The sequence below is a fragment of the Aulostomus chinensis genome, chromosome 14, assembly GCF_037954235.1.
Source record: "Aulostomus chinensis isolate RoL2024-O1b breed Wild chromosome 14, RoL_Achi_v1.0, whole genome shotgun sequence".
Taxonomy (NCBI): Eukaryota; Metazoa; Chordata; class Actinopteri; order Syngnathiformes; family Aulostomidae; genus Aulostomus; species Aulostomus chinensis.
The window spans coordinates 8,185,273-8,209,443 of NC_141333.1; the positions used below are offsets into that span (position 1 = coordinate 8,185,273).

A 24,171-nucleotide genomic window follows, 5' to 3' on the forward strand; every position below is an offset into this window, starting at 1 on the left:
CTACTGGCCCTTAATTTGGGTTCTGGCCTATTTTTTCAAGACAGGAAATATAGGTCAATCTTGATGCTTTTGTGAATGTCGAAGATAATTTATCACTGGAACTCACGTAATTCATCCAAAAGCTCTTTGTTTACAGACACATGGGGGGTGGGGGGTGTTTCCCATCACTTCAGAGGACCCAAAGCTTAATCCAACCTGTACGTCAAAAGTGCTCGTTTTTTTTGTGTGATGTTCCAACATTTGAATATTGATGTCTGTGCTGAGTTTGACTGATGAAAATGGTCAGAGATTGTAAACTACAGATGTATTTCTCCCAGGAAGGCTGAAGGGTCCAGGTTGAAAAATACCAAATGTGGAGGGGCTTTAACAACAGTCGACCTTCTCCCAGCCGTTCTATTCTATGGCTCTACAGCTCCACTTGAACTGGTACGCGTTAGGTACTCATCATGCATCCTGAATTTAATTTCAGCAGTTTGACACAGACACATTTATGTTTTGAAAGGTTGAACATGTAAAAGTCATGACGGGAAAATTAATGTTCTTTTTTTTTTTTTTGTAATATCACTCTGTCATAACAGAGGCGTTGCACACAGTGACGACCACACTGATAATCATACGATCAGCAAACTCTGCAGCTCGCTTCAGTTTCCTCGAGCTGCAAATAGTTTTACCTGAGTATTCATCTGTCCAGCCTGTAACTTTACTGACTTGATTTACTCTCACAAAACTCTAATTGTGTTGTTCTCAGCCACAGCAGGCAGTTGTTTTCAGAGAGAGAGCTTTAGAACCCCACTGTGCTCTACCTGCTCATTGCCAGCACCAAAAAGAAACACTTAGCAACAAGCTGTTGAAAAACGTGAAACACTTAGAAGCTGAAGAATGATCCAGACAGTTTTTTTTTCAGGAGTTGATAGACCAAAATCAGCTTTTAAATGATAGACGAATCATGTTACCGGATGTGTAAGCGATCAGCTATCGACTGATTAACTCCAGAAACAACCAGGTTTCATCAGAATGTGTGCAACCGTTAAAATTTACCATCGGCTGTGCAAGGGTTGCTATGACAACATGAGAAAAGAAGCCACAATATGCTGGTTAGAAGAGGCAGTGCGGGTCTTATTTAGGTTTCAGTCCAATCATTAACCCACGGTCCATATTAAACACGCACTCTTATTTTAATTTCCACACGCAGGCCATTTGTAGCCACGTTATCAAACAGTCAATGAGATATTAATAGACTATTTCGCCTCATTGATTCCTGCAGTCTGGTGACCTATTTATAGATTGGTGATGAGGCCGAATTACATTTAAAGCTGACTTATGTAACCGTAGCAACAACAACTGTGCATCCTTGTGCGTACAACTTATGTGAACACAGATTTGTTAATTTACGTTTTGGAGAATTTGTGAAACAACTGGCAGCCTTGACGTCATTTTAAGACAGATAGATAGAAGAATTGCTGAAGGGGAAGGAATGAACTGAAATTTCAAGACTTCATTTTTTTTTTCTTTTCTATTTACAGTATCTCATCCATGCAGATCACTGTGAGCGCTGTGTTAAAGATTAGGCGCTGTTGTAGGCTTTTAACAGACACAGATGTATTGTCATCCCCGTGGAAAGATTGGCTGACTGACTGAGTGTCTGCCTAGCTGACGGAGAGCTGTCTGTCTGTCAGCCTTTGCATGTGAACTTCAAATCACAGCTCAGCAGCAGCAAGCATGTAGCCGCCAAAGGCAAGGCTTTTCACTGTCATCAGCACCACGCAGCTGCCTCTGGGTGCTGTGCCATATGACATTAACTGAGATCGATTCTCTCCCCACCTCAAGGAGCTGCTGTGCTGCACACAGTGTTTTCTCTGATGCCGCGACTCACCGCCTCAAAGACAAGAAAAGGAACTCTTGCCTTAAAGCTTCTGTTGCTGACTGACAATGACCCCATCACCAGCTCTCTTAAACTTTAAAAGTTTGTTCTTCCAAAAACCAAACGTCGTCAGACTTGTCAAACTAAGAGGTCACGTTTGTCACACGACTCAAAGCTTCGCTTCATCTGAATCATCCAAGGTCAAATGGCTCAAGACACTATAACGGCCACTCCAACTGTAACTGAGATCAAACAGTGCTTAAATGACTAAACCAGTTCAAGATGGCCTACATATTATGCCAATGTACAAAAGACCAAATTAAAAACTAGTCTTTGCATTGTAGGCAGACACTTCCCATTAATGTAACATGAATCCAAGTGCAATGAAATACGCCTGAACTGCAAGGGAGATGAGACATGAAGTACAACCGCTTTGCTGTTAGGTCAGTTGTTCATCACGCGAGCAAGGATACAAATGGAACAGACATTTAAGTTACCGATCCGATGGGATGGACAGTGTACAGTTTTTGAAAGCTTTAAACCCTCTGTGGTACACAGACTTACCAGCTGTTCACCTCCTGACAAACTGCTGACCAAGCATAGTGTTACGACCATTATTGATACTCCTGCTACATCGTTGGAAAGCCAAAGTTCGGGTGATTTGATTGCTGAAGCTTTCACATAATCGAGGTGTCATAGTATCGGCAATGCAGATAAATGACGATTAAAAAAAATGGTCCGTTCAAAAAAAACAAAAACATTAAGTTCGAATCACACACTGTTGGGGCATCATTTCAGCTTAGTCGCCGTTATTGAGTGCATTCCCTCGTCACTCAGCTTGCATGGAAACCATCATGGCTGCACCCTAGTATTCCTGTGAGGTAACTTAGAGAATTTGTCAACCAGTTCGACTCATGTAAGCAAAATCCACAATTACAGCTGAAAAAGAAGTGAATTTAACTGTAGCAATTACGCCAAGTTGTGTTGCTAAAAGACCAGCCGGCCCTGTTCGTAGCATCTGGTTTATTAGCTGAATGTTTCCACGTTACAACATTTAAGAAGAAAGTAAAAAGTCTGAACTGCCATTAAACAGATCACAATGAAATTCGTCCTCCGCATTTAAAGCATCCTCTACGGAGCAGTGAGCTGCCTCTAGCAGTACCTGGGGACCAACTGCAGTACTTTTAAGAGCACCATCAGGAGTACCAACTTCCTAATGTACCCACGCAGGCACGGGCAGAACAAGCCAGCTCCGTGCGGAAAGGACCTCCATCATGTAGTGTCAGCTCACACATCATTAAAACAACAAATAAGATATTAGTTGCATATAGCACACCCCTATTTTTGACTAAAGCAGATGGTTGGACCATATGGGGAGAAATATGTGACTACATGAAGAGGTGTTGTGTTTTCACCCAGCCAGCCAGCCAGCTATCAGTGATGGAGTCATCACCATTAACCTGAGCTGGTGCCATCAAATCTCTGTAGTCTAGGCTTCATTTCCTCGTCTATTCAGGAAATAAAAGTCGACTTCAGATCTCAGATTTCTGATATCACTGATTTCTTTTTAAAAAAAAAATTTTTTTTTTTAAACTTCTATTCCAAGCACTCACTTTTATTATTCTGCCGGAGCTGAACATCATAAGAGAAAGTTTGAGAATAGTCTGTCATGGTAGATACTGCCTTGTTTTTCCTTAGCTGAGGAGGCTAACAAACCCCACCACCACCCCCAACAAACATGCCGTGTGTGTTGTGTTGAAGATGCAGTCATGCGGAGCAGCTGTTTGACATAATGTTGGACCAGTAGGGAATCTGACTGGGAATATCAACGCTGATATGTGGTGATACACAGAGGCTGTCACAAAGGTTGCATCCATATGCTGTGCCACTCACTCGTGAAGCTGTGAAATTGGGTTGCATCCCAACTAGCCCGGAGACAGTATCGCTTTCACCTCTCTCTCTTTTCTATCTCTCTGTCTCCCGATCTCTCCGCCTCACCCCCTCCCTCCCACCCTTCCTCCGTCTCCTCCTTTTTCTCTCTTTTTTTTTTTCCAGCTCATCCCACTGAAGCATTTTTCTCACATAGCTGGGAAAATGAAACAACTAATGTGGCATTATTAGGGTCACATCATCTCTATGCAGCTCTTTCTTTCTTCTTTTTCCAGTGCGGATGAGGCCGTTGTTTATTTTCTTCAGATGTACATGCAGAGATGGCTTAGAAAATCCCCCTGGCCACTATCTCTCACATGTGAGGCTTGCCAGTTGATTTTTTTTTTTCTTTTTGCCTTTGTAAAGCAGGCTGTTCTTTAGAAGTTGTTTTTCTTTTTGTTGATTCAAATTTTCAACTATTGGAATTTGCAAGTCCTCTGCAAATCTAGGCTTATTATTTTGAGACCTGTGATGTATTTGTATGTGCCTGTTGTAACTAAACTATATAGGCTTTAGTCTGTTATTTTTAATCTTGAATTTCCCGTTGGATCTGCAAGAAGTTCTGTTTTAATCAAATTCAGTGAAAGTGCTTCTACTGTCAGGCCTTCACTCCCAGCCTGTGTGTGACCAATCAGTATCAGTAAACTTAAGGAGCATATCATCGTTTAAGAAGTTTCTCTTTTCTCTAAACCTCTGCTTACTAAATCAGCATGAAATGTAATGCCATTTGCTGTGTGCAGCCTGAGACTTGATTGGCAAAAGGGAAAAATGTTCTAAACGTCAGTTAGTGTGTTTTCTTTCTCTTGGCCTTTGAAAGATGCCAGTTAATCTGCTTTCTCCTTCAACTGTGAGTGGAGGGGTTGGGCCTCCTCCCAGCCAGAATAAGGCTACTGATCCAGAAGTAAAACGATGACCACCACAGTTATTCCTTCCTTTAGGTTGTGCAACCCCCCCTTAGTCTTCTTTAGCCACCCATCGCCTCCTCCTCCTCCACCATACCCTCCCTCTTAAGGAGGAAAGCTCCTTGTTCTGACAATAGACATTTTTTGCCATATGTTGGCTTGACATCTTCATCAGGTTCACAGCAGGTTACCTTAGTTAACTTTCACTCCACTGCCTGATGGGATTTTCTCCCTGTGTTTCTCCAATCGGCCCGGGCTCAAAGTCTAGACGGCCTCTGTGGCAGGGTCCATCCAGCCCTGTGTGTCCACAATGGCTGTATTGTGGACGCGTACTAGCAGTAGCTTCCTCCCCGTTACAGCAAACAGGCCAGTGCTAAAACAATGCTTTTGTCCAGGGGCATACGAAGGGGGCCTAATCCACTACATACTGTGAAATAAATCTTTCTCAGAGATGAGAGGGTAAGCAAGAAAAACGGAGTGAATGAAATCATTGCCAAGGAGGTTAGAGTGCAGCAGTTTAACCCCTGGCCAAGAAAGAGGGAGGAGAGGAGGCAAAGGGAGCGAGAGAAAGGAGGAACAAGGAGAGGCAGGCACTACATCCCTTCATCTCCGGAGCATGGATTGAGGAGAGGGCCTGCCGATGGCTTTCACAGCCTCTCTTCTCACCAGAGGAGCTGCTGTTCACCATATGGGATTTGGCCTCTCTTAACAAATAGGCCCCCTATTCACTCACAACACACATTCAGTCGTTTGTGGAATAAGGTGAAAAAAGTGCTTTTTTTATGCCTTCAGAATGTTAGATGGCCATGAGGGCTCTAAGTCTGTTTTTGATTCGCACTGTATAGTGAATTATAAACGAGGGGCTTTCATCTAAATGTGAATTCACACTGGATTTAGGGTTAGGTCTTTTTGTGTTTTACTGAAGTCTGTCTCGGTTCTCAAGGTAGAGCTATACATTCAGGCCACTGTTGAGATGATAAGGTGAGCGTAGTATAGGCCTCTGCAGCGCGGGCGTGTTTCTTATGTAGCCTATACTTTTCCCAGTGTTTTGCACCCAGCTATTTTCAAAAAGCCTTTGAGAGGAAGTAAGTTGAGTCTTACTTTGTTTTGTTTTGTGACAAAATGGCTTGAAAATGGCAGTATGAGGGTTTCTGACACATGGCGTTTAGTGCCAACTTCTTCTCCCAGCCAGCAGCATTAGGAATGGCATCCTCTGCCAATAGGTTCTTTTTAGCCTACTTGGAATTCCCAAGAAGCACAGATTTATGCCAAGATGAAGATGCCAACATTTTTCAGTTTTAGCCTACTTGGAAGTGTTAATAGACATAGATTTATGCAGAGAATTGAAGAAATAAGAGATGAAGGGGTTTATTTCTTGTTTCTCTCATGTATCAGCGCACATATATCTTGCTAATTTATTCTGTTTAATCGGATCTCTTTTAATGATCCACCTGAGTAGGTAGGAAGGAAGTGGTGTCAGTTGAGAGTGGCAGAGGTCCACCTCCCACTCCGAGGCAATCCATCCATCTCTTCCCTCACCTCATTCTTCCTCCTCCCACTCCTTCCCTGTTGCCCTGCTCTCAGCTCCCAACACCATTCACCTATTAACCCTCCTTTCTCCTCGCTCACTTGCCTCCTCTGACTTTTAAAGACAGGCGTCTCAGGAATTGCCAAAACATTGATTTTTGACCACCTCACCCCCCCACCCCCCCACCCCCATCTCCAGTATCTGTGTCACGGCTCAGGGGCTGCTTGCATGTTACCCCCATCGTGACTGTTGGAGGTCAGCCACGCTTGAAGCCCTCAGGGATCAATGGACATGTTACCGTACTGTAAATATTCACTCCTGAGCTTGCTATCTATCTGTAAACACGCATGTACTTGTACACCGGAGCACACATGCACGTTGCAGGCAACGATGGTCACTTCCACAGCTTGTCATCATCATGTTTGCCCACCACCATTTTCTCAGGGTGTGAATGGAGGAATCTAACTCTGGATAGGTGATTTCTATTCAATTCTCACCCCTTGTATCTGTTTACGCTCCACCAGGGTGAAATATGCTACAGGTTATTGTCTTCCTGTCAGACTAGTTGCCACTGGTGTCACATCAAAATGACTCTTTTTTTTTTATATATACGGTTTTCAAATGCTCTTTATGTATTTCAATAAATACAATATGAAGTCTTGTGTTTGTGGTTTATGACCTTGCAAGCAACTGGAAACATGAATATAATCCACATCAACTCCATCACGTATTCTGAAATTACCGGCACGCTTGTTCCATGGCATATAAGTGTGTTATAATTGTAAGTTACTTTGACCGTTTTGATTTGTTTTTCTGTCATTAGTGATGAATTATGCATTTAATAAGTCCCTTTGCAAGACTAAGTGAGAATTCACGGAGAATTAGAATTACATCTGTTTGACACTGACAAGAAAATACCTTGTTTTGGATAGCGAACAGTTGCGGTAGAGATGCTGCGTGTTCATTGTAACAACGGAGCATTCCCGAACATCCTCTGTTTTTATATATAACCAGTGATGTAAATTACCAACCTAGGTTTAATTTTCAAGTTAAATATTGACAAAAACAATTTCAGAAACAGGTTAATTGAGATGAAAATGATTATTGTGCTGCGTTCCGTTTCATAGCGATGCTTTTGTTTTTAAAAAATGTTGTTCAGCTTATGTCCAAATGGTGAAAATAGAGTTTTTCTCCAACAAGAAACGTAAAAACAGTTCAGTGGTTTGGAAACGCTTTGCTTTCAAAGAAGTTAACGATGACTAACAATAAAACAAAAGCTTCCCACTCAGTGAGGAATCATGTAAAATAATAAAGATCTCTTTATTAACACAAATAATCCCATATTTTTGACGTAAATGTACAACAGTCAGTCAGTCGGGAAATGACATGCTAAGTGTATTATGCGGGTACGAGAAAGGAAGAGGCTTCTAGATTGTTATTATTATTTATAATTCTTTCTTGTTTTTTTTTCTCTTGTCCTCTTTCCCGCCACTCACGTTTCCTACTCGCGGACGTGTGAATCTTTAAGCAAAGCCACCTTTTCCTCAAGAATCAGTCGTGAATTGATTTGTGGCACTAAGAACTGGAATTGCGAGGTTTATTGTTGCAGTAATTTCAGAAAGAATTTTTTATTTTTTTTTTGGAGTATCATTGAACTTCAGTGTGTGATTGTGATTTTGTGTGCGAAGGGGAGGGAGGAGAACCAGTGCAGGATCTGTCATGGTGACATTTGTGTCCCCTGGTGGAACAGCAGGGGTCCTCTTCACCCCTGTAACCTTCAACTTTCAGCCTTAACCCCCTTCAGACCCCCTCTTGCGCCCACCACACGCCCCGCACATCTGAAAGGGGGGGTATATGAACGCATGAGAAGAATGAGAAAAATGGCGAGGGGGGGAGCGCAGAGGATGAGGAGAAAGAAAGGTTGCAAGATGGAAGAAATGAGGAGGCAAGCATGGGAAACAGAAGACCAAAAATTTGACAGGGAAAAAAAATGTAGCGATGGCTAGATGAGAGTGGAGAAAAGCAGAATGACTGACAGAGGAATTTGAAGGAAGGGGAGTAAAGACAGATTACCAGCCTGGAGCACTGAAAGGAGAACGCACGGACTGGTGAGGGAAGGAAAGGGAAAATGCAAATGATAAAGGAAGCTGTAGGTTTTTGCCTCCTTTGCTTTCTTTTATTTTTGACAATCTGCATACAAACAAAAGTGCAAATGCCTGAAATGGAGGTGGACTCTATACTTATTTACCCCAATCTTTGGCATTAGGGCTGAAACACTTAACATTCGAATGACTGAAGTGGCAACTGTGATTCATTTTTGGAGTCACAAATGACTGGCTTCAAAGCTGCAGCTAAAGACTGGGATAGAGTCAGGCTACACCCGGGACAGGTGTCCAGTCAGTCGCAGGCCTGACGTGTAGAGAAAGGCAACCGGTTGCACGACCGTTCAAACTTGTGTGCATGTTTTTGGTCTGTGGGAGGAAGCCGGAGGACCTGGAGAGAGCCATGCAGGCAGGAGAGAACATAGAAGCTCCATACAGATACTGTAGGCTGGTTCAAACCCAGAGGCTAACCAACCACACCACCGCGCCACCCACCTCAATACGTGGTTCAATTAAATATCAACAAGAACAAGTTATCATGAATCAAGCATGAGGTTTGTTTGATTTTGCAGCAGTGAAAATGCACTCCACACCTCTTCATCTTTGGTACCTCTTGTCCCCTTTTTTCTGTCCTGGATCACTCTCCAGCAGCAGTTCCCATCCTCTCACCCAGTAAATCAGCAGAAAATAGCCCTTACTGTGGCAGATCGCTGGGTACCAAGAAGGCGGGGGAGAGCTTTGCTTAGCTTTTTTTCTTTGCTGCTCCTTTCAAGATGGGGCCCGTGAAATTATCCAATAGGATTATGTAAGGCATTATGGATTCTGCAGCGTCCTGTCATCCATTTGTCCATTGTATTCCCCCCCCTCTCTCAGACAGCCTGGTGTGTTAGCCATGAAGCCACTCTACATGGTGTGTGTTATCATGTATCCTCTTTCCCCCTGTACTTGAACCTCAGCACTCTTTATCCACAGGTCTGAATGAATATTTTCAGCTTATTTTTATGGCAGGATCATAGATGAATGTTGCTCTTATTGAAACTGTCAGGAGGATGTTATGTTCTCTACCTGTTGAATACGCTGTTGTTCATCCTGAGGCGCGATGCTTCCGCATCCACTAACTTAGTTTTGATTGGCGCAGGGTGTGTTCAGACACCGGTGTGTGTTTTTATGACCACGACTGGGAACCTGCATGCGCGAGCTGGTCTCTTCAAACCCTCGTTGTTCCCACCAAGGTCATGGGTGACCTCAGAGCTGTGGAAACCATGTTTACCAGAGACCCCTGTGTTCAGGGATGACTGCGTCCTTTCAACCCCGCAGGCACGAAGAGAGGCGAGCTGTCATTTTTTTTTAGTTTTAGTTGAGCTTTTAGATGGATGTAAGCTTGTTGCACGGAAACACGGTAATCAACTTTTCAGTTCTGTAATTGTGCTGGTCTCTTATCGTCTTTTTTTTTTTTTTAACAAAACATTATGACAAAGTTAAGTCAAGATGGTCGCACACAGACACAGCAGCTTTGCTCTCTCAATATGCGCAAATAAATCCCGGATATGTTCTCGAAGTGCATGCTACTTGGATAGTGTTCCTAACAGTGAAGCAACAATGTACTTGCACTGATATCATATAAATCTGCTATTTATGCTAACACGCTGTTTTGATATTTTAATTTTAGGGTTTTTAATATTTCTGCTTGTCGGTGGAGTTTTTATTTTAAACGCTATATGCACCACTGGAGACACAAAAAATTGTTGTGCAATCTGAATTGAATATAAATAACCATTTATATACTGTATTTTCCTAGAAGGCTCACTGTATGAACCAATTTGAACATTGTAACCTGTGTGTAACTAATGCTCTGGACGCTGATCTCGTTTATTTGTTTTTTTTAGATTCAGTAATTAGAAGCGTGTCAAAAAGAACACCTCATATTATCTCAGCATAGGAAGCACAAAGACTGGTTTATTGAGTCTGATCAGCAGCCAAGCCCCTCCAAGTATTCCTTTTATAAAAGCCTAATGTCTTATTTTTAATACACTTTATTGATATTTCCGACAGATACAGATCAATGAATCATTGTGTACACTTTGTCAGCACTTATAATGTTTACTGAAAACTTACTCACATTTGTTGTCATTATAGTCAAAAGCCTCTCAGCTTAGGTTTTACATCTCCACAGCAAATATTCAAGCATGTGTGGATGTAGAAATAATTAAGCTGAAAAAAACGGAGTCTGTTGCTATGACTTTGTTAAACGCGGATGATTTGGTGGATAATATAAGCTATCATATCTACATTGAGATTATAGATTTGCATATTTACACCACATACATCCTCAACACTTTTCTCTCTCTTCTTTCACGATCCACTGCTGTGTGTGTGTGTGTGTGTGTGTGTGAGGATACGAGTGTGTGTGCGTGCACAGACTTGCAGCAGCCACCCTTGCCCCCACCCCTCTCATTAATATGTATGTGTTCTGAGGCAGCTAGCGAAGACGGTGTGTTTCTCACCCGCTGATTAATGCTGTCTGTCAATTACCTCTAGATCCAACCGTGCTGTGGAGCTTCCCCCAGGACCACACAGACCAGGTTGGAACACACTCTGCTTTTTCATTCTTCTCTCTCTCTCTCTCTCTCTCTCTCTCTCTCTCTCTCTCTCTCTCTCTCTCTCCCTCCCTCTCTCTCTATCTCCCTCATACACACAGTTACAAACTCTCTCTAACTCCCCCCCTCCCCCCATCACCCTTCCTTTCCTTATGCCCTCACTCACCCTGCCATCCTGTGGTAACCCCCCCCCCCCGACCCCGCACCTATCACCATCACCACCTCTCTCCTCCTCATCACTATCAGTGCTTCCTCTCCTCCTCTTGCTCTCTTTCCTACTCCTCTCTGTCTCATTGCTTGTCTGTTGATGGTAATGAAAAGCAGTGAGCAGGTCTTCAATAACTGACGAATCAGTAATTATCATGCAACCGTGACAGGAATACACACCTCCATTCTCCCCTTCCTCTCTCTCTCTCTCTCTCTCTTTCATTGTCCTACTACGTCTCTCACAAATGCAGTATTAGATTCATTTTCAGTGTAAAGGGGGAATATTTAGCTGTTTGTTACACATTTTGGCACAATATGTTCCTCCTAAATCATCTGGAAGTAGGAGGGTTCCAGTATACCTTTGCCAAGCTGTCTTGCTGAAGATAAGTAAGTATGATTCTGGTTTATTGATTGTGATTATGTACTTTAATTTTACTCACCTTCGCCAATCACATTGGTTTCAGTGGCTTTACAGTACACGCAGAGCTGGATCAGGCTATTTGGACTGCTCTCGGTGTCTCAGTGTACAACAACTGGAGAAGAACTATCATTGACGAAAGCCCGTCCCCCTCCTGAGCAGCAGGTGGCAGTGTACATCCTAACAGATGGATGCAATCACACTTTCTTTCACATCACGTTACTCAGAAGCAAGCAACATCCTTGTTCACGGATGTCATCTCGTCTGTCCAGAGAGGCCTTGTTTTTGCTTAAGCACCAACCGGGAGAATTCGAGTCTGCTGTCCAACTTCTGAGTCAAATTCCAGCCCAGAACACCTGGCACATGGACATCAAATTTGGATTTGATTGATTTACGTGTTAACCCGTATTTTAAAATTCCACTTTTAGTCAGACTAACACAGTAAATCAAGGTTTCCCAACACTGTGTGTCCATAGTGTTTGCACATGATAAAAAAAGAGCTTTTCATAATTGAAATTGATGCATTATCCTTTTTTTAATCAAAGAGCTTGCTCTTTACTCTTAGATGAATACAGTTCCTCAGCAGGGTGCCTTTGTTGTTTCTCTCAGGCTTCAAAGCAGAACAGTTGAGATCCAACCTAATCAAAATGATCACTCCACCTGTAGTAATAAGAGCGTTTATCTCTAAGTTGTGAACATCGCTCTGTACGATGGTGAGGTTGAATCTGACTCCAGGATGTGGGGATGCAGTGACTCCTGCTCTCCGTTAGTCAAAGAAAGACAGAAGACAGAGGTTTAACAGCCCAGACACAGGGGCGTATCGTTTCTGTGCCAGCAGTGGGGAAAACGGGTCCTGGAGCACATTACTGGACAACAGCAGCTCATCGCTGGAAGAAGGGAAACGATGGACTGGAGAGAGAGAGAGAGACAGAGAGAGAGAGAGAGAGAGGATATGTGTGCAGGTTAACTATCTCTCAACACAGCAGCCAAGGCAGTTTTAGCAGCTATCGTGCCTCTCTGATCCACTTTGAGGACTAAACGAGCTAGTAGAAAGATGCTTCAGGCATTCCTGCCCCACAAGAACCAGTGGATGTTGGTAAGAGGGAATGAGAGGGAAAAAGAGTGTGAGCAAAAAATTACGACAGACACGGGTAGCGGGAATTGAGGTGATGGAAAAGAAGTTAAAATCAGCTAAAAAAAGCTGCTGAAACCAAGAAAAGCAGAGAAAGTCCATGGTGAATGTGCTGACATGATCCTGCCTCATCCCCTTCTTCAACATGTCTCTTGATTTAGCCCCCCCCCACAACCTTACTTTTCTTTCACTCTGTTGTTGACCAGATCGTTTGTGTGGATAAGATGGCCCTTAAGATGGCTAGTTAGCGTGCTGTGTACAGAGGGATTGGCCCTTTCCCCTCTATACATAAAGGCTATATTCACGGGCCTCATTACCAGGATTAGGGCTCCTTTCCTCCTTTGTGGGGCCGTAGGCTGGAGTTCTCTGTAGCCACAGACTCTCTCTTTCTGTGGCCCGTGCTGGCCAGCATATGGCAGCAGCAGCCAACAGTCTCCGTGGAGGGGCTCAGAGTAAGGCCTCCTTTTGTTTAGGCTGTTATTGTTGCTCGGCGTAATGACATTTGTAGGCCGTAGGATCGGGGTGGAGGGGTTAGTCTACCCCAGGGGAGAAGGGGAGAGAGGGAAAAAGAAAGAGGGAGGAAGAGAGGGAGAGGCAAAGACATGCAGACAGACAGGAGTGTGGATTATGGAAATATGAATTGATTTTTTTTCTGTTCTGTGGTAGAATAGAAAGCTCAAAGGAGAACAGACTGCAGGCTGGCTGGCACGCCGGGGTGGTGCTGGGAAGTATGAAGTGAGAGGCGCTTGCTCCCTCCTTTTCTCTCTCTCTCTCTCTCTCTCTCTCTCTCTCTCTCTCTCTCTCTCTCTCCACCCTCCTTCCCTTTCCCTCCTGCTCCCCCTATTCCTCCCTGAGCCCCTGAATCTCTTGATGCTCTGGTCATCTGCAGATGCCACTTGGATAGTGAGGGAGAAACGGGGAGATGGAAGAGGGAGGGAGGGGATGGGAGAGGTGGCTAAAGCATATATTTGAATCGCAAGAGGGGCTTTTTTCTGTTTTTGTGTGTTTTTTCTCTTTTTTTTTGCAAATGAAGCAGACAGATGGAAATCTGTCCGTTTCCTCTCAGATCTCATCCCAAAGTTGTGGAAAAAAATGCAGCAGACTGAACACACACGCACACGCACACACACACACACACACACACACACACACACACAGTCATACAAACGCACACACAGATAATGGTTCTGCCAGTTAATTATAGCTCACCACAGTGTGGTATATAGAAGGCCCACTTCTCTGTATACAGCAGAGGAAATTTAGATTTTTTTTTTTTTGGTAAACATTTGAAAACTTAAAGAGCCTTTGATGAACTCCACAAGAATTAAACCTGTGAATTTACTCACAGAGGTACCTGAATCTGGTCTTCTGCAAGGCATGAAAATATTTTAAACAGTAACCTGTTTCTTCCTGTAATATCTGTATTTATATTCCTGATTATTCATTTAGCATTAAGCAGTTCTGATTTGTGCCGCTGATTCCAATTTGGCTCTTTGCTCTTAGAGATTAAAAGTTTTACCAAATAAGCAGCAGAGAGAAAAGCGCTCGTCATTTATCAGAATGTGTGCCACTTGAACTAGTCTGACGTGTCATTTCGAGGACCCAACAGAAATGACTGGAGCCATGATGAGTAAGGTGATAGAAGACATGCTTATGAGCAAGAATATAAGGTTATTGTTACTTTGACGAACATTGAGGGGCGACTACAGCAGGAGGTGAGAAGACCCGGGAAGATTTTAAAGGCTGCAAGTAAAAAGCTGCTGATGTCAGAGGAACACGCCCAATTGCACTACCCTTTAAGTGCATAACGGCAAAAAGTACTGCACGAACTGGGATGATTACTAGCTGAAGAGGACGTGGATTAGTCCTCAGTGAGTTTGTGCTCCAGTTGCGCACACTCAGGAATGCGCCCACAACATTGGCTAAAATTAGCCACCAGTTCTAATATGGGCAAAGAAAATGTTTACATTCCATTCAAAACAAATGTTAAGTCTGGTAAATCATTTCAAATCATGTTCTTCCGACACAATCAAATGTATACGTATGCAAATGAGGATGTTGTTCAACGTTTGATCTATCATCTGTTGCCTCCACAAACATTTTTAGAATGTTTTTAAAGAATGTTCTGCTACCTTTCGGAAGAACGTTCTTGGAACAAATAAAAATGCATCCTACTGAAAAACATGACCAGAACATCGCACGTGATATTCTCAGAACATCCTTTCGAGGAGAAAGCAGTTCTAGCTGGGTCCCTACTCTTTCACGACAGTGTTTCCTTGCAGTTTTGAGTAAACTTCCCTCCTTCAATCTTTCACCATTTCATTAATGAAGTCGCGTTCACAGACAGAGAGAACCATTTTCATCTGACCACACTTTCTTTCTTAAGTCCTGTTTTGTCTTCTTACTCATTTTCTACCGTCGTCACTCTTTGTAGTTTTTTTTTTTTGCTCCCCCCCCCCCCCCATGTCCAACCTTCTAATCCCACCCCTGAACTCTAATGAAGTTCCCTGCCCATCACACAAAAACTGCATTTCTGTCTGCCTCCCTGGTTGCAGCATCATATCCAGAGATAAATGAGGGCGATATTGAATAATGAATAGATTTGACTGCAAGGCCTTCTCTCAGCTATGAACTAAAGATGATTTTAACTCTCTGTGGTCATTTCACACATTTTTATAGGGAACCTTTGATCTCAATGCTGTCTACCGCGCCGGTTTGACCACATAACATGCTACTTTTCATTTATGCCAAGGCCACAGTAGAGGGGATTTGATCCTAAAAGGAAATATTTATGCTTTGATAAGGACTCATACGTTGCTATGTGTAATCAGTTTGTGATATTTATTGCATTCCAGGATTTATGTTTTGCGAAAATGTAATAAAAGTGACTCCCCGCATTCACTCGTTTCTCTCTTGTAAGTGAGCTTGTTGCGTGTGGAGTGTGTAGGTGGGGAACAGAGCAGTCACTCCTCTCACAACACTAGTTTCCAGTTGCAAAAAGTCTTCGTTAAAGCACATTGTGTCTGAATTCTGCTTATTATTTTTCACTAATGAGCTTAATAATGATTTACTTTGTCTGTGTTTCCTTTTGTACTCATTTGGTGCAAAACAGAGAGCCTTAATAGAGGCTGCTTTTGGTTCTCCAGTACCTGTTTATAGCAGCTGTTTTTGACTATCAACTTATTTTCTAATATCAGTCCCCATCTTAGCACAGCTGCCAGTCTCATATAATCTCCTCTTGACATCGTAAACCTGTGAAAGCAGGAGCGCCAGCAGTGTCTTCATATTCTAAATATGCTTTTTGATTTTCTCCTGTTTAATAAATCAATGTAACTTTTTATGGGATACCATGACCTCAGACTAAACTTCCTATATCTTCATCTAGTTCCGTGTATCCGTCTCTTTGTCGTCAGCCAGGCGAGGATGAAGTGAGGACAGACAAAGGGTCTCCTCAGGCCTCAGCAGCTCAGACTGGTGCTGTGACTCAGTGCTCCATCAGGACAGGCTGCCTGACATGTCGTGATTTGTGGCCACCACTCTAGACGATAGCCCTGGGTGGGTGAGGCAGAGGAGCTGGCTGGATGGGTGAAAGAGCAGTGGTCTGAGTGATTGAGCTACTGGACATGATTGGTGGTGTTTCTCCTCCGAGAGATGGGCGTTGACTCCAATGAGAGCAGGAGAAGGCTGGTAGGAGTGATGGTTGTTGGTAAAGCTCAGTAGCAGGATCCCAGGATGCTAAGATGGGTTTCAGTTAATACCGTATAGAGCATGTGAGGGAGGACCTGATACAGGAAAGTGACGACAGTAAAGTAACGCAGGTGCTTAGGAAAGGAGGTTTACATTATTCATTTGTGACAGATATTTAAATCTTTTAGAAATCCAAGTTCTCTTCATAAAGTGAAAAATAAATAAAAATCCTCATTTTTTTGCGATAAAGTTGCTATTTTTTGAGAATTTAATAATTCAGATGTTACAAACCACCAAAGATTATGTAGTCAAGTAAATGCAGTGTTATTTATTTGGCCCAACTCTACAAATTTGTTTCGACTTCATTAGACTTCAAGCCTCATGTATTTTGTGGATGTTCTATGTAGAGAAATACAGAAATATGGCAACATTACCGGATGGCATAGTTATGAATTCCTTGATAACATGAAGAATAGGGTTGGAAGGATTTCCGGGAGCTTTTTACACCATGCAAACCAGGACATACATGGTGTGGGACATAGTTACATTTGTGTGTGCGCAAGCATCTGTTCATTTGGGTTTCTATGTTATTTAAAGGACCTACAGGGTACTGACCTCTCTTTAACTGCAGGCACGGAGGAGCTTTGTATTCTGAAGGAGGAGAGCTCAGGATGGAATACGAGCATGAGAAGCACCTTAAAGTCTGCTCTCATGTGGATAGAGCCATCTGAAGACTTTTGGTATTAGGTAAGACCTTCGGTGTCATTGTAATGCACCACATAGTAGAGTTTGTGTTGAGTGTAGATGACAAAGGAAGGCAGGGGCTGCTTGAAAGCACTGACAGAGATGAGATGCTCAGGTGGAAAGTTTGGCACCTCTGTCAGAGCAGAGACTTCTCACAAGGACAAAGCCAACTTTCCTACCAATCTTCCAACAAGATGGGAGACAGAGAAGTAGTTTTGTTGTGGTTATTCAGTGGCAGGGGGCCAGAGATGCTAAAGTCAGTATTTTGTCAGCTCTTTGGGTTCTGCTGCTGCCAGTTTAGTGAAGCTGTAACAGCGAGGCGCAGGGTGTGGAAAACTAAGAGATGAAAAAGATGGAAATTCGTGCCCTTCTTGTGTTTGTTTATGGACAGTTTTAAGGGTAAAGTATATGTGTGAGCGTGTATTTCTGTAATATGTGTGTGATGTTGGTGTGTCACAGGGTTTTGTCTTTCCCCTTCACTGCACCCTGACAGCAGTGTCAAACAAGGCCTCATATGATCTGTGTATGCCTTTGAGAATATGTGTGTGTATGTGTCTGGCTTGATAGTGTTTTTATTCTTCTTTCTAACCCTTTTCACCCCAGATCCCTTGGGGTGTTCCAGGGTCTTGACTAATGGACAGTCTCGCCCCACTAAGCTGGCCTTTGGCACGGGCACTGAGCTGGACGCCTAACTAGGGCCCTTTGTTGCTCATGGGTCCTGATTGCGCTGACCTCTGGGCTGGCTTCCTGGAAGAACTGTGGCGGAGAAGGAATAGGAGAGCAGAGGAAGTGTTTTTACGCCCTGCTGCTCACATCCCCAGCAGCGCCCAAGGACTGGCACAAAGAGAGCCGTGGTGTGTTGATGAAACAGAGTTAAGAGCTGTTGATTGCTTATGTTTTTCAAGCAGCGTGCATGTGGAGTGAAGTGATTTGAACTACACATGTAGATCATTCCAAGCTAACAAGCTAGGGGCACTTTTGGCTCATTCTGCTTCGAGGGGGAATTGTTTAGAAATGATGTGGGATTAGTGAGTTTTTGACTCATAGGTAAGAGCGGTAATTGAAGAGGTGAGAGAGGAAAACGAGCGTGAAAACAACCACGTACAAACTCGTCACAAAGCTGATTTTTAATGGTGTGGGACCTGCATTGGCACTGTTTTTTTACATTTTTTGTGCATAGGAAATATTTGAGGACAACCTTAGAGGAAGACTGAGAGTAGAATCAAATTCACTTTATAACCTGCTGCTACAAGGAATCAGTGTGTGTGTTTGTGTGTGATGGTTCAGGAGACGTTTACTGTTGCGGGAAGAAGAACCACAGAAGAGAACTTCAGTACCGCGTTGATCCCTGCCCGTTGATAGATTTCGCCACTGTGATAGCATCACAACCGTGGAAGAGGATGGAGTCATAAGGTGTTTCAAAAAAATGACCATATTTGAAAACTGATCGCGTGTGATCCATGAGTTTGGCTGGTATGATCCCATCTCAAGAAATGTCATTCATTCAGATTGATTGACAACTCCTCCCCCACTGCAGATACACAACCGTTTTAAACTCTTTGGAAATGTTCTTCCCTGGTAAGGGAACAGAGACCTGAGAAATGGGGAACAGGGCGATCTAGTCATAAGGTGAAACATTGTTTCACTTTGATTTGTTTCATTTTCAGGTCCTTTACATTTGCAAACTGGACTTCTTATATTATACTGCAACATTTTTCCATAAGCAAAGACATGGAATATGTACATGCACCCACAGCGGAAGAACAAGTGCACCTACTCATGGAAACAGGTTGTCCCCCTCAACAAGCAAACTCATTTCTGATGCTGTGTGCCAGACATAGCCGAACCACGTACTGCTGTTGCCAACACTACTGTCACACATAATGATTTGGCTTAATTGGCATGCATTTTTTCTTAACTAGCCCATACATGGCACAATCAGCAGGCACCAGCCAGAGTCAGAGATGGAAGCGATGGCAGAACAAATGGGGTGCTGTGTGAAGGGAGAGAAAGATGGAGAGAGGAAGCAGAGGAGAAGGAGGAAAAGTGCAGTGATGACCTGACCCTCTCTGCTAGATTCCATGTACATCTGTCAATGAGACGTCCACAGCCAAATGTTTAGGAGCCAGTGTTGCACTGCTGCTCCCCTACTGAGCTTCAGTGTATACATTCTTTATATGTGTGTGTGCGTGCATGTGTGTGTGTGTGTTTGTGTTTGTGTGTGTGTGGGTGCATGTGTGTGTGTGTGAGACGCCATGTGTTAGAGGCAGGCCCACATCAGGGTTCATACAGTCGAGCTAAGCCCAGTGGGAGCTGAAAGCTTAAAGAAGGAAATCCCCCCCGGCTGCTTGGTGCTCGCGCGTGCACGCACGCACGCACACACACACACACACACACACACACACACACGCACACCCTCTCTATCCCTCTCCTCCTGGCACTTCATTAATGAAGCCCATGCTTGTATGTTTGGGGCATATGCAGCTCTCTTGGCCCACCACTACAAGTGTGTGTGAATGTGTGTGCACGAGTGTGTTAGGGAGTGAGACATCTCCCCCTATCACATGGTAATATATTCAGTGGAAGATCTCGGCAGAGGCATAATACTGCCGCTCTCCCCTGTCTGAGCCCATCTGTGATATGTAGAAGGGACATCAGCAGGACAGGGTATTAGCACTGGAATAATGCACACTGTTATTGTTGATGCCACATACTTATTCTCCCAGCAATATGCCCTCTCACCCCATAACATAAATACATCCATTGTGGAAACATCAGAAAATAAATGAGTGCAATACAACGGATGGCGTGTATACTGGCCCAGTGGAATGTTGTTGTATCGTAGGTGACTCATTAACAGCTGATGGACGGGAATGAGTTTGGGGCTGGACAGTAGGGGGTTAAGGGGATGTTATTCCCCTTGTTAACATAAATTACTGCATTAATTTTACATGTGAGTTAAAGCCTTAGGAGGTTTAAAGATAATATAGGCAGTATTTTCACTTGTTCATGTTCAACTTGAGTAAGGACAACAGTTAAATGCAGTGAATTCCCACTGCCAAAGACAGGACATGGACAAGGAGGAAGTAAGAGCTGCTGAATGATTTCCCAGGCCTTCATTTTGTCCTTGGTTCAGACATTTGTGATATCCTTAAGGGTTCAGATTTACAGATTTGAAAATGACAAGTATTTTGAGCAAACACCTCCACAGAGGTGACAAACACACATGTGAATATGAAAAAAAAAAAAACACACACACACACACACACACACCTGTCATGTGTTGGCAAGTGTTTGAAGAGGCCAGAAGATCAATCTGCCACCTTCAACACCTCCCAAGGAAGGGCTATGGCAACATGGGACAATTGTTAACCAAAATCACCTCTGTCACCATAGACTCTCTGCACCAGAGGGGTCACCAGCTCCAGAAACTTGTGGAGGGGATACAAAAAAAAATCTAGAAAGACAAAACATCTTCTTCCCCCATTTCCCACTCCTATCAGCCTGGGTAGAGTGAGCAAGAATGTGAAAATGTAACACCCCCGTGTCAATTTGAAAGTGCACCTCATGGGCTCATGCTCATGTGCCCCTCCATCTCTCTTCATCTCCCCCTCCACCTTCCCCCTCTCAAGCAGCTCTGTTGCTTTGGTCCGGCTCTGAAGGCCGTTCTTATTACCGGCACAGAGTGTGGGTCAGAATGGCAAGCCGGCAGCATACTATTAAAGCCTAATGAAAGGAATCTCTGCAGGGTTTGTGGTCTGCAGTGGCCAGAGGAGGCTGTGCCTCTGCCTATTGTTCTTCTGCTCCTCTCCTCACAATCCTTTAGGTTTTTTTTCTTCCTACCTCTAAATCTGGCTTCCCTGCCATATCCAGTGTCTCAGTATATGTCTTTGTGTCTCTGTGTCTTTGCATTTTGCTTTGTCTTGTTCTCTGTCTTACTATGCATCGCTACATTCCGCTCCACCTGCATCTGCATCGGCCATCACCTCTGAAATGTGTGCTGAAGTATGCTTGGGGTCACACAGCTACGCTGTAGCTCCAGTAATAACATGCTGGAGAGTTCTCAGATTTAAGTTCTCCTGAGCTGTATGATCAGGTTGACCTTCTGTTGACTGTCATGTAATCATCAATAAAGGAATCATGATTAATTGATGAAAATGAGTTGATCAACCTCTAACAGGGAGAAGGAGGATCTTGTAGAAGGATGTTGTCTTTGTGGCTACTGTCCCTCCATTTGTGCACTCCTAGCAAAACACATCTGCTCTGAAAAATTGTACTGTCCAAAGGGATTTACACGGTCATTTTGAACAAGAAGTTCCAGCATAACCTGTTTGAGTTTAATGGGCTGATTAAGTCATGGTCAGAAGATGTAGCAGGCTGGTTAACATCCCTGGAATTGAAGATATAGTTTGATTGTTCTCATCCAGAGGATTATTAGGATGCATGGCAGGGCAGTAGATTCATTTTAGGTGCCTTTTCCATATTCCTCATCATGATTTTACCATATATTTGACACTGTGGGAATGTACTTGTATTGGAGGTATGAAAATCAACCAAGATGGAAGACTGGGATTGAGGCTGTTTTATTTGTCCCTCAGGAATGAAAACTGCTCATTAGTCCAATGTCATAACAAATGTCTTTCCATCAGGAAGAAACAATTAAATGTCTTCATTTCTTTCATTCTTTGGTCTTTACTTCTCTCTCTCTTTCTTAATATTTTTGTCACGTTGTTTCGCTGCTTCCTTCTCATCATAGTTTCACGCCCAGTAACCTTTTAAAATCTGGTGCCGTTTGGAGAAACAAGTAGAAGTTTAACATTTACAGTTTATTAGGTCACACACTGACTCACTTACTCTACTGATATGTGAAATGTGTATGAGTCATTTTGTTTGGGACTTTGTGTTTTTATCAATGTTGATCAAGGTTTTACGCCATCATACATTTTTCTTCTGTGCTATTTATCCCCCCCCCCCATTTTTCCAAAACCAAGGCTCAGCTGTCCTTGTGCCTTTTAGACATTGCAAATGAATGCATATCCATGCAAATTCTTAAAAAAGGAAGGCTGAGAATTTGAATATTTTGCTTAAAGCTGCACCCAGGTCGACCCTACCATTCGGCATTTGAAAGCAGTGTGTCTGTTTGAATACTGAGGATCTCTCTTTGTCATGTTCGCCAGAGGGGCTGGGCGAGCGAACCAGCACCGGCAGGATGGGCAGAGATCGGCTGGGTAGCTGCACACAGACAGACTAATTGGGAAAAGGGGGGCAAAAGGGGGGATGAGGGGTGTTGGTAAGGGTGAGGAAAAGGTGGGGTATGTAGGATTGGGGGGGGGGGGATCTAAGAAGACGACAGGGGGGTTAGAAGGGAGGTGAAAAAAGGACAGTGAGTGGGGGATGGAGGGAAAAGAGAAGAGGAGGTGATGAAGAGGGCACAAGAGGAAGAGGTGAAGGAAGGGTGAGTGGAGACGGCGTTGATGTGTTCAGCCCTGCTGACTATGTCATTCTGTTGTAGAGCTGCTGCTGCAATCCATAGCCAAAAGAACCCGTCACACACAGAAGTGATTTTCATACTTTTATCAAACTAAATCAAATCGCTTTGGATTGGACCAGCTGTCCACATGTGTATGAAGAGTCCTCTGAAAGGTGTGACCTTCTTCATGTGCCTTATCACAAACATTCCTTCTAACAACGCACAGACCTGCGTACATGAAGGGTTTTTTTGAACCTGCTAAAAAAAAAAAAGACTCCCCTCATATTACAAGTTGCCCCTGTTTTAAATATTTTTTCTAGTCACATCAGGTGTGATGTAATGAATGCACTTGAAGACGGCATTAAAAAAAAAACTGTATAGTAGAACGCAGCTTGGAGGGCAGTGACAGCGTTTCCTTGGTTACTAACTACTTTCTATCTTTGCTCGTCTGTTTTCAAACTGAACACCGAGCGATGTCAGAGTGACGAACTGAACTGAGATTGAATTTGCGGTTGAGATGATTAAAAAGTCAGCGGTGGTTCAGTGGTCAGCACTGTCCCCTCACAGCAAGAAGGTTCCGGGCTCGAGCCCCTGCTCCAGCACGGGATCTTTCTGTGTGGAGTCTCCATGTTCTCCCTGTTCCTGTGTGGGTTCTCTCTGGTTCTCCAGCTTCCTCCCACAGTCCAAAGACATCAAGAGGGGACGAGGCTGATTGATACTCTAAATTGACTGTAGGTGTGACTGTGAGTGTGAATGGTTGTCTGTCTCTATGTGTTGGCCCTGTGATGGACTGGTGACCTGTCCAGGGTGAACCCCGCCTCTCACCTTAAGGCTGCTGGGATAGACTCCACCCCCCCCCCCCGTGACCCTTAACAGGATAAGCAGCAGAAAATGAATGGATGGATGATAAACGTCACTGAGGTTGTTGGCAGACACGAGATGCAAATGACCACATTCACCCAGGTTGCGTGTTTACATTAACGCCGTTTGGAGCTGATAAACACCCGTATCTACTTCAGGGTCAGGTGACCAGGGAGTGCATGCCGATCAAACTTGTTCTCGCTCGCTCACCCAGTGGAAAAGTGGCTCAAGTACACTGCTCAGCGTCGGTGCTGCTATTTCAGGATTGTGGATATTGATCCTATACGGTTAAGCGGTGATAAATGGAGCTCCCACAGTGACAAAAGTGTTGCCTTTCTTCTATTTATGATGACACATAGCATCATAGTTTATATGCCATCTTATCACCCGAGTGCACAATAACCAGATTTCAGTTCACACTTGAATACTCGTTGTGATGCTCATGTTTCTAGCATATTAAGTTTCTCTATTAATTCAGCTTTAGTTCAGTTCCATTACTTTCCCTATGTTACGTTAGAGCAGCTTGCATGACATACACGTTACTTGAGTTAGTGAGTTCATCATATTGAGCCTAATAACGAAGCACTAACTCTCTTACCGTCTGCACCTACTGGTTCATCATTAGATTAATTGAGAATAAAGGCTGACACAATCCTCGCTGAGATGGATCATCGAGTTAAAATACATTCTGAAAACCTAAAATAGTACAGGATGTTTTGACAGCAGTGAATGT

The 24,171-nt window shown here is 43.5% G+C and overlaps 1 protein-coding gene across 2 annotated transcripts in view; it reads left to right on the forward strand.

The window, feature by feature from the left end:
- The window catches only part of dennd1b (DENN/MADD domain containing 1B), a 104,517-nt gene that overhangs the window by 11,354 nt on the left and 68,992 nt on the right, over positions 1-24,171 (forward strand). For both annotated transcript variants that reach the window (XM_086225439.1, XM_086225440.1), the window contains exon 3: positions 10,861-10,904. In XM_086225439.1, coding sequence (XP_086081565.1) covers positions 10,861-10,904 — 44 coding nt within the window. The remainder of the gene's footprint in view (positions 1-10,860; positions 10,905-24,171) is intronic.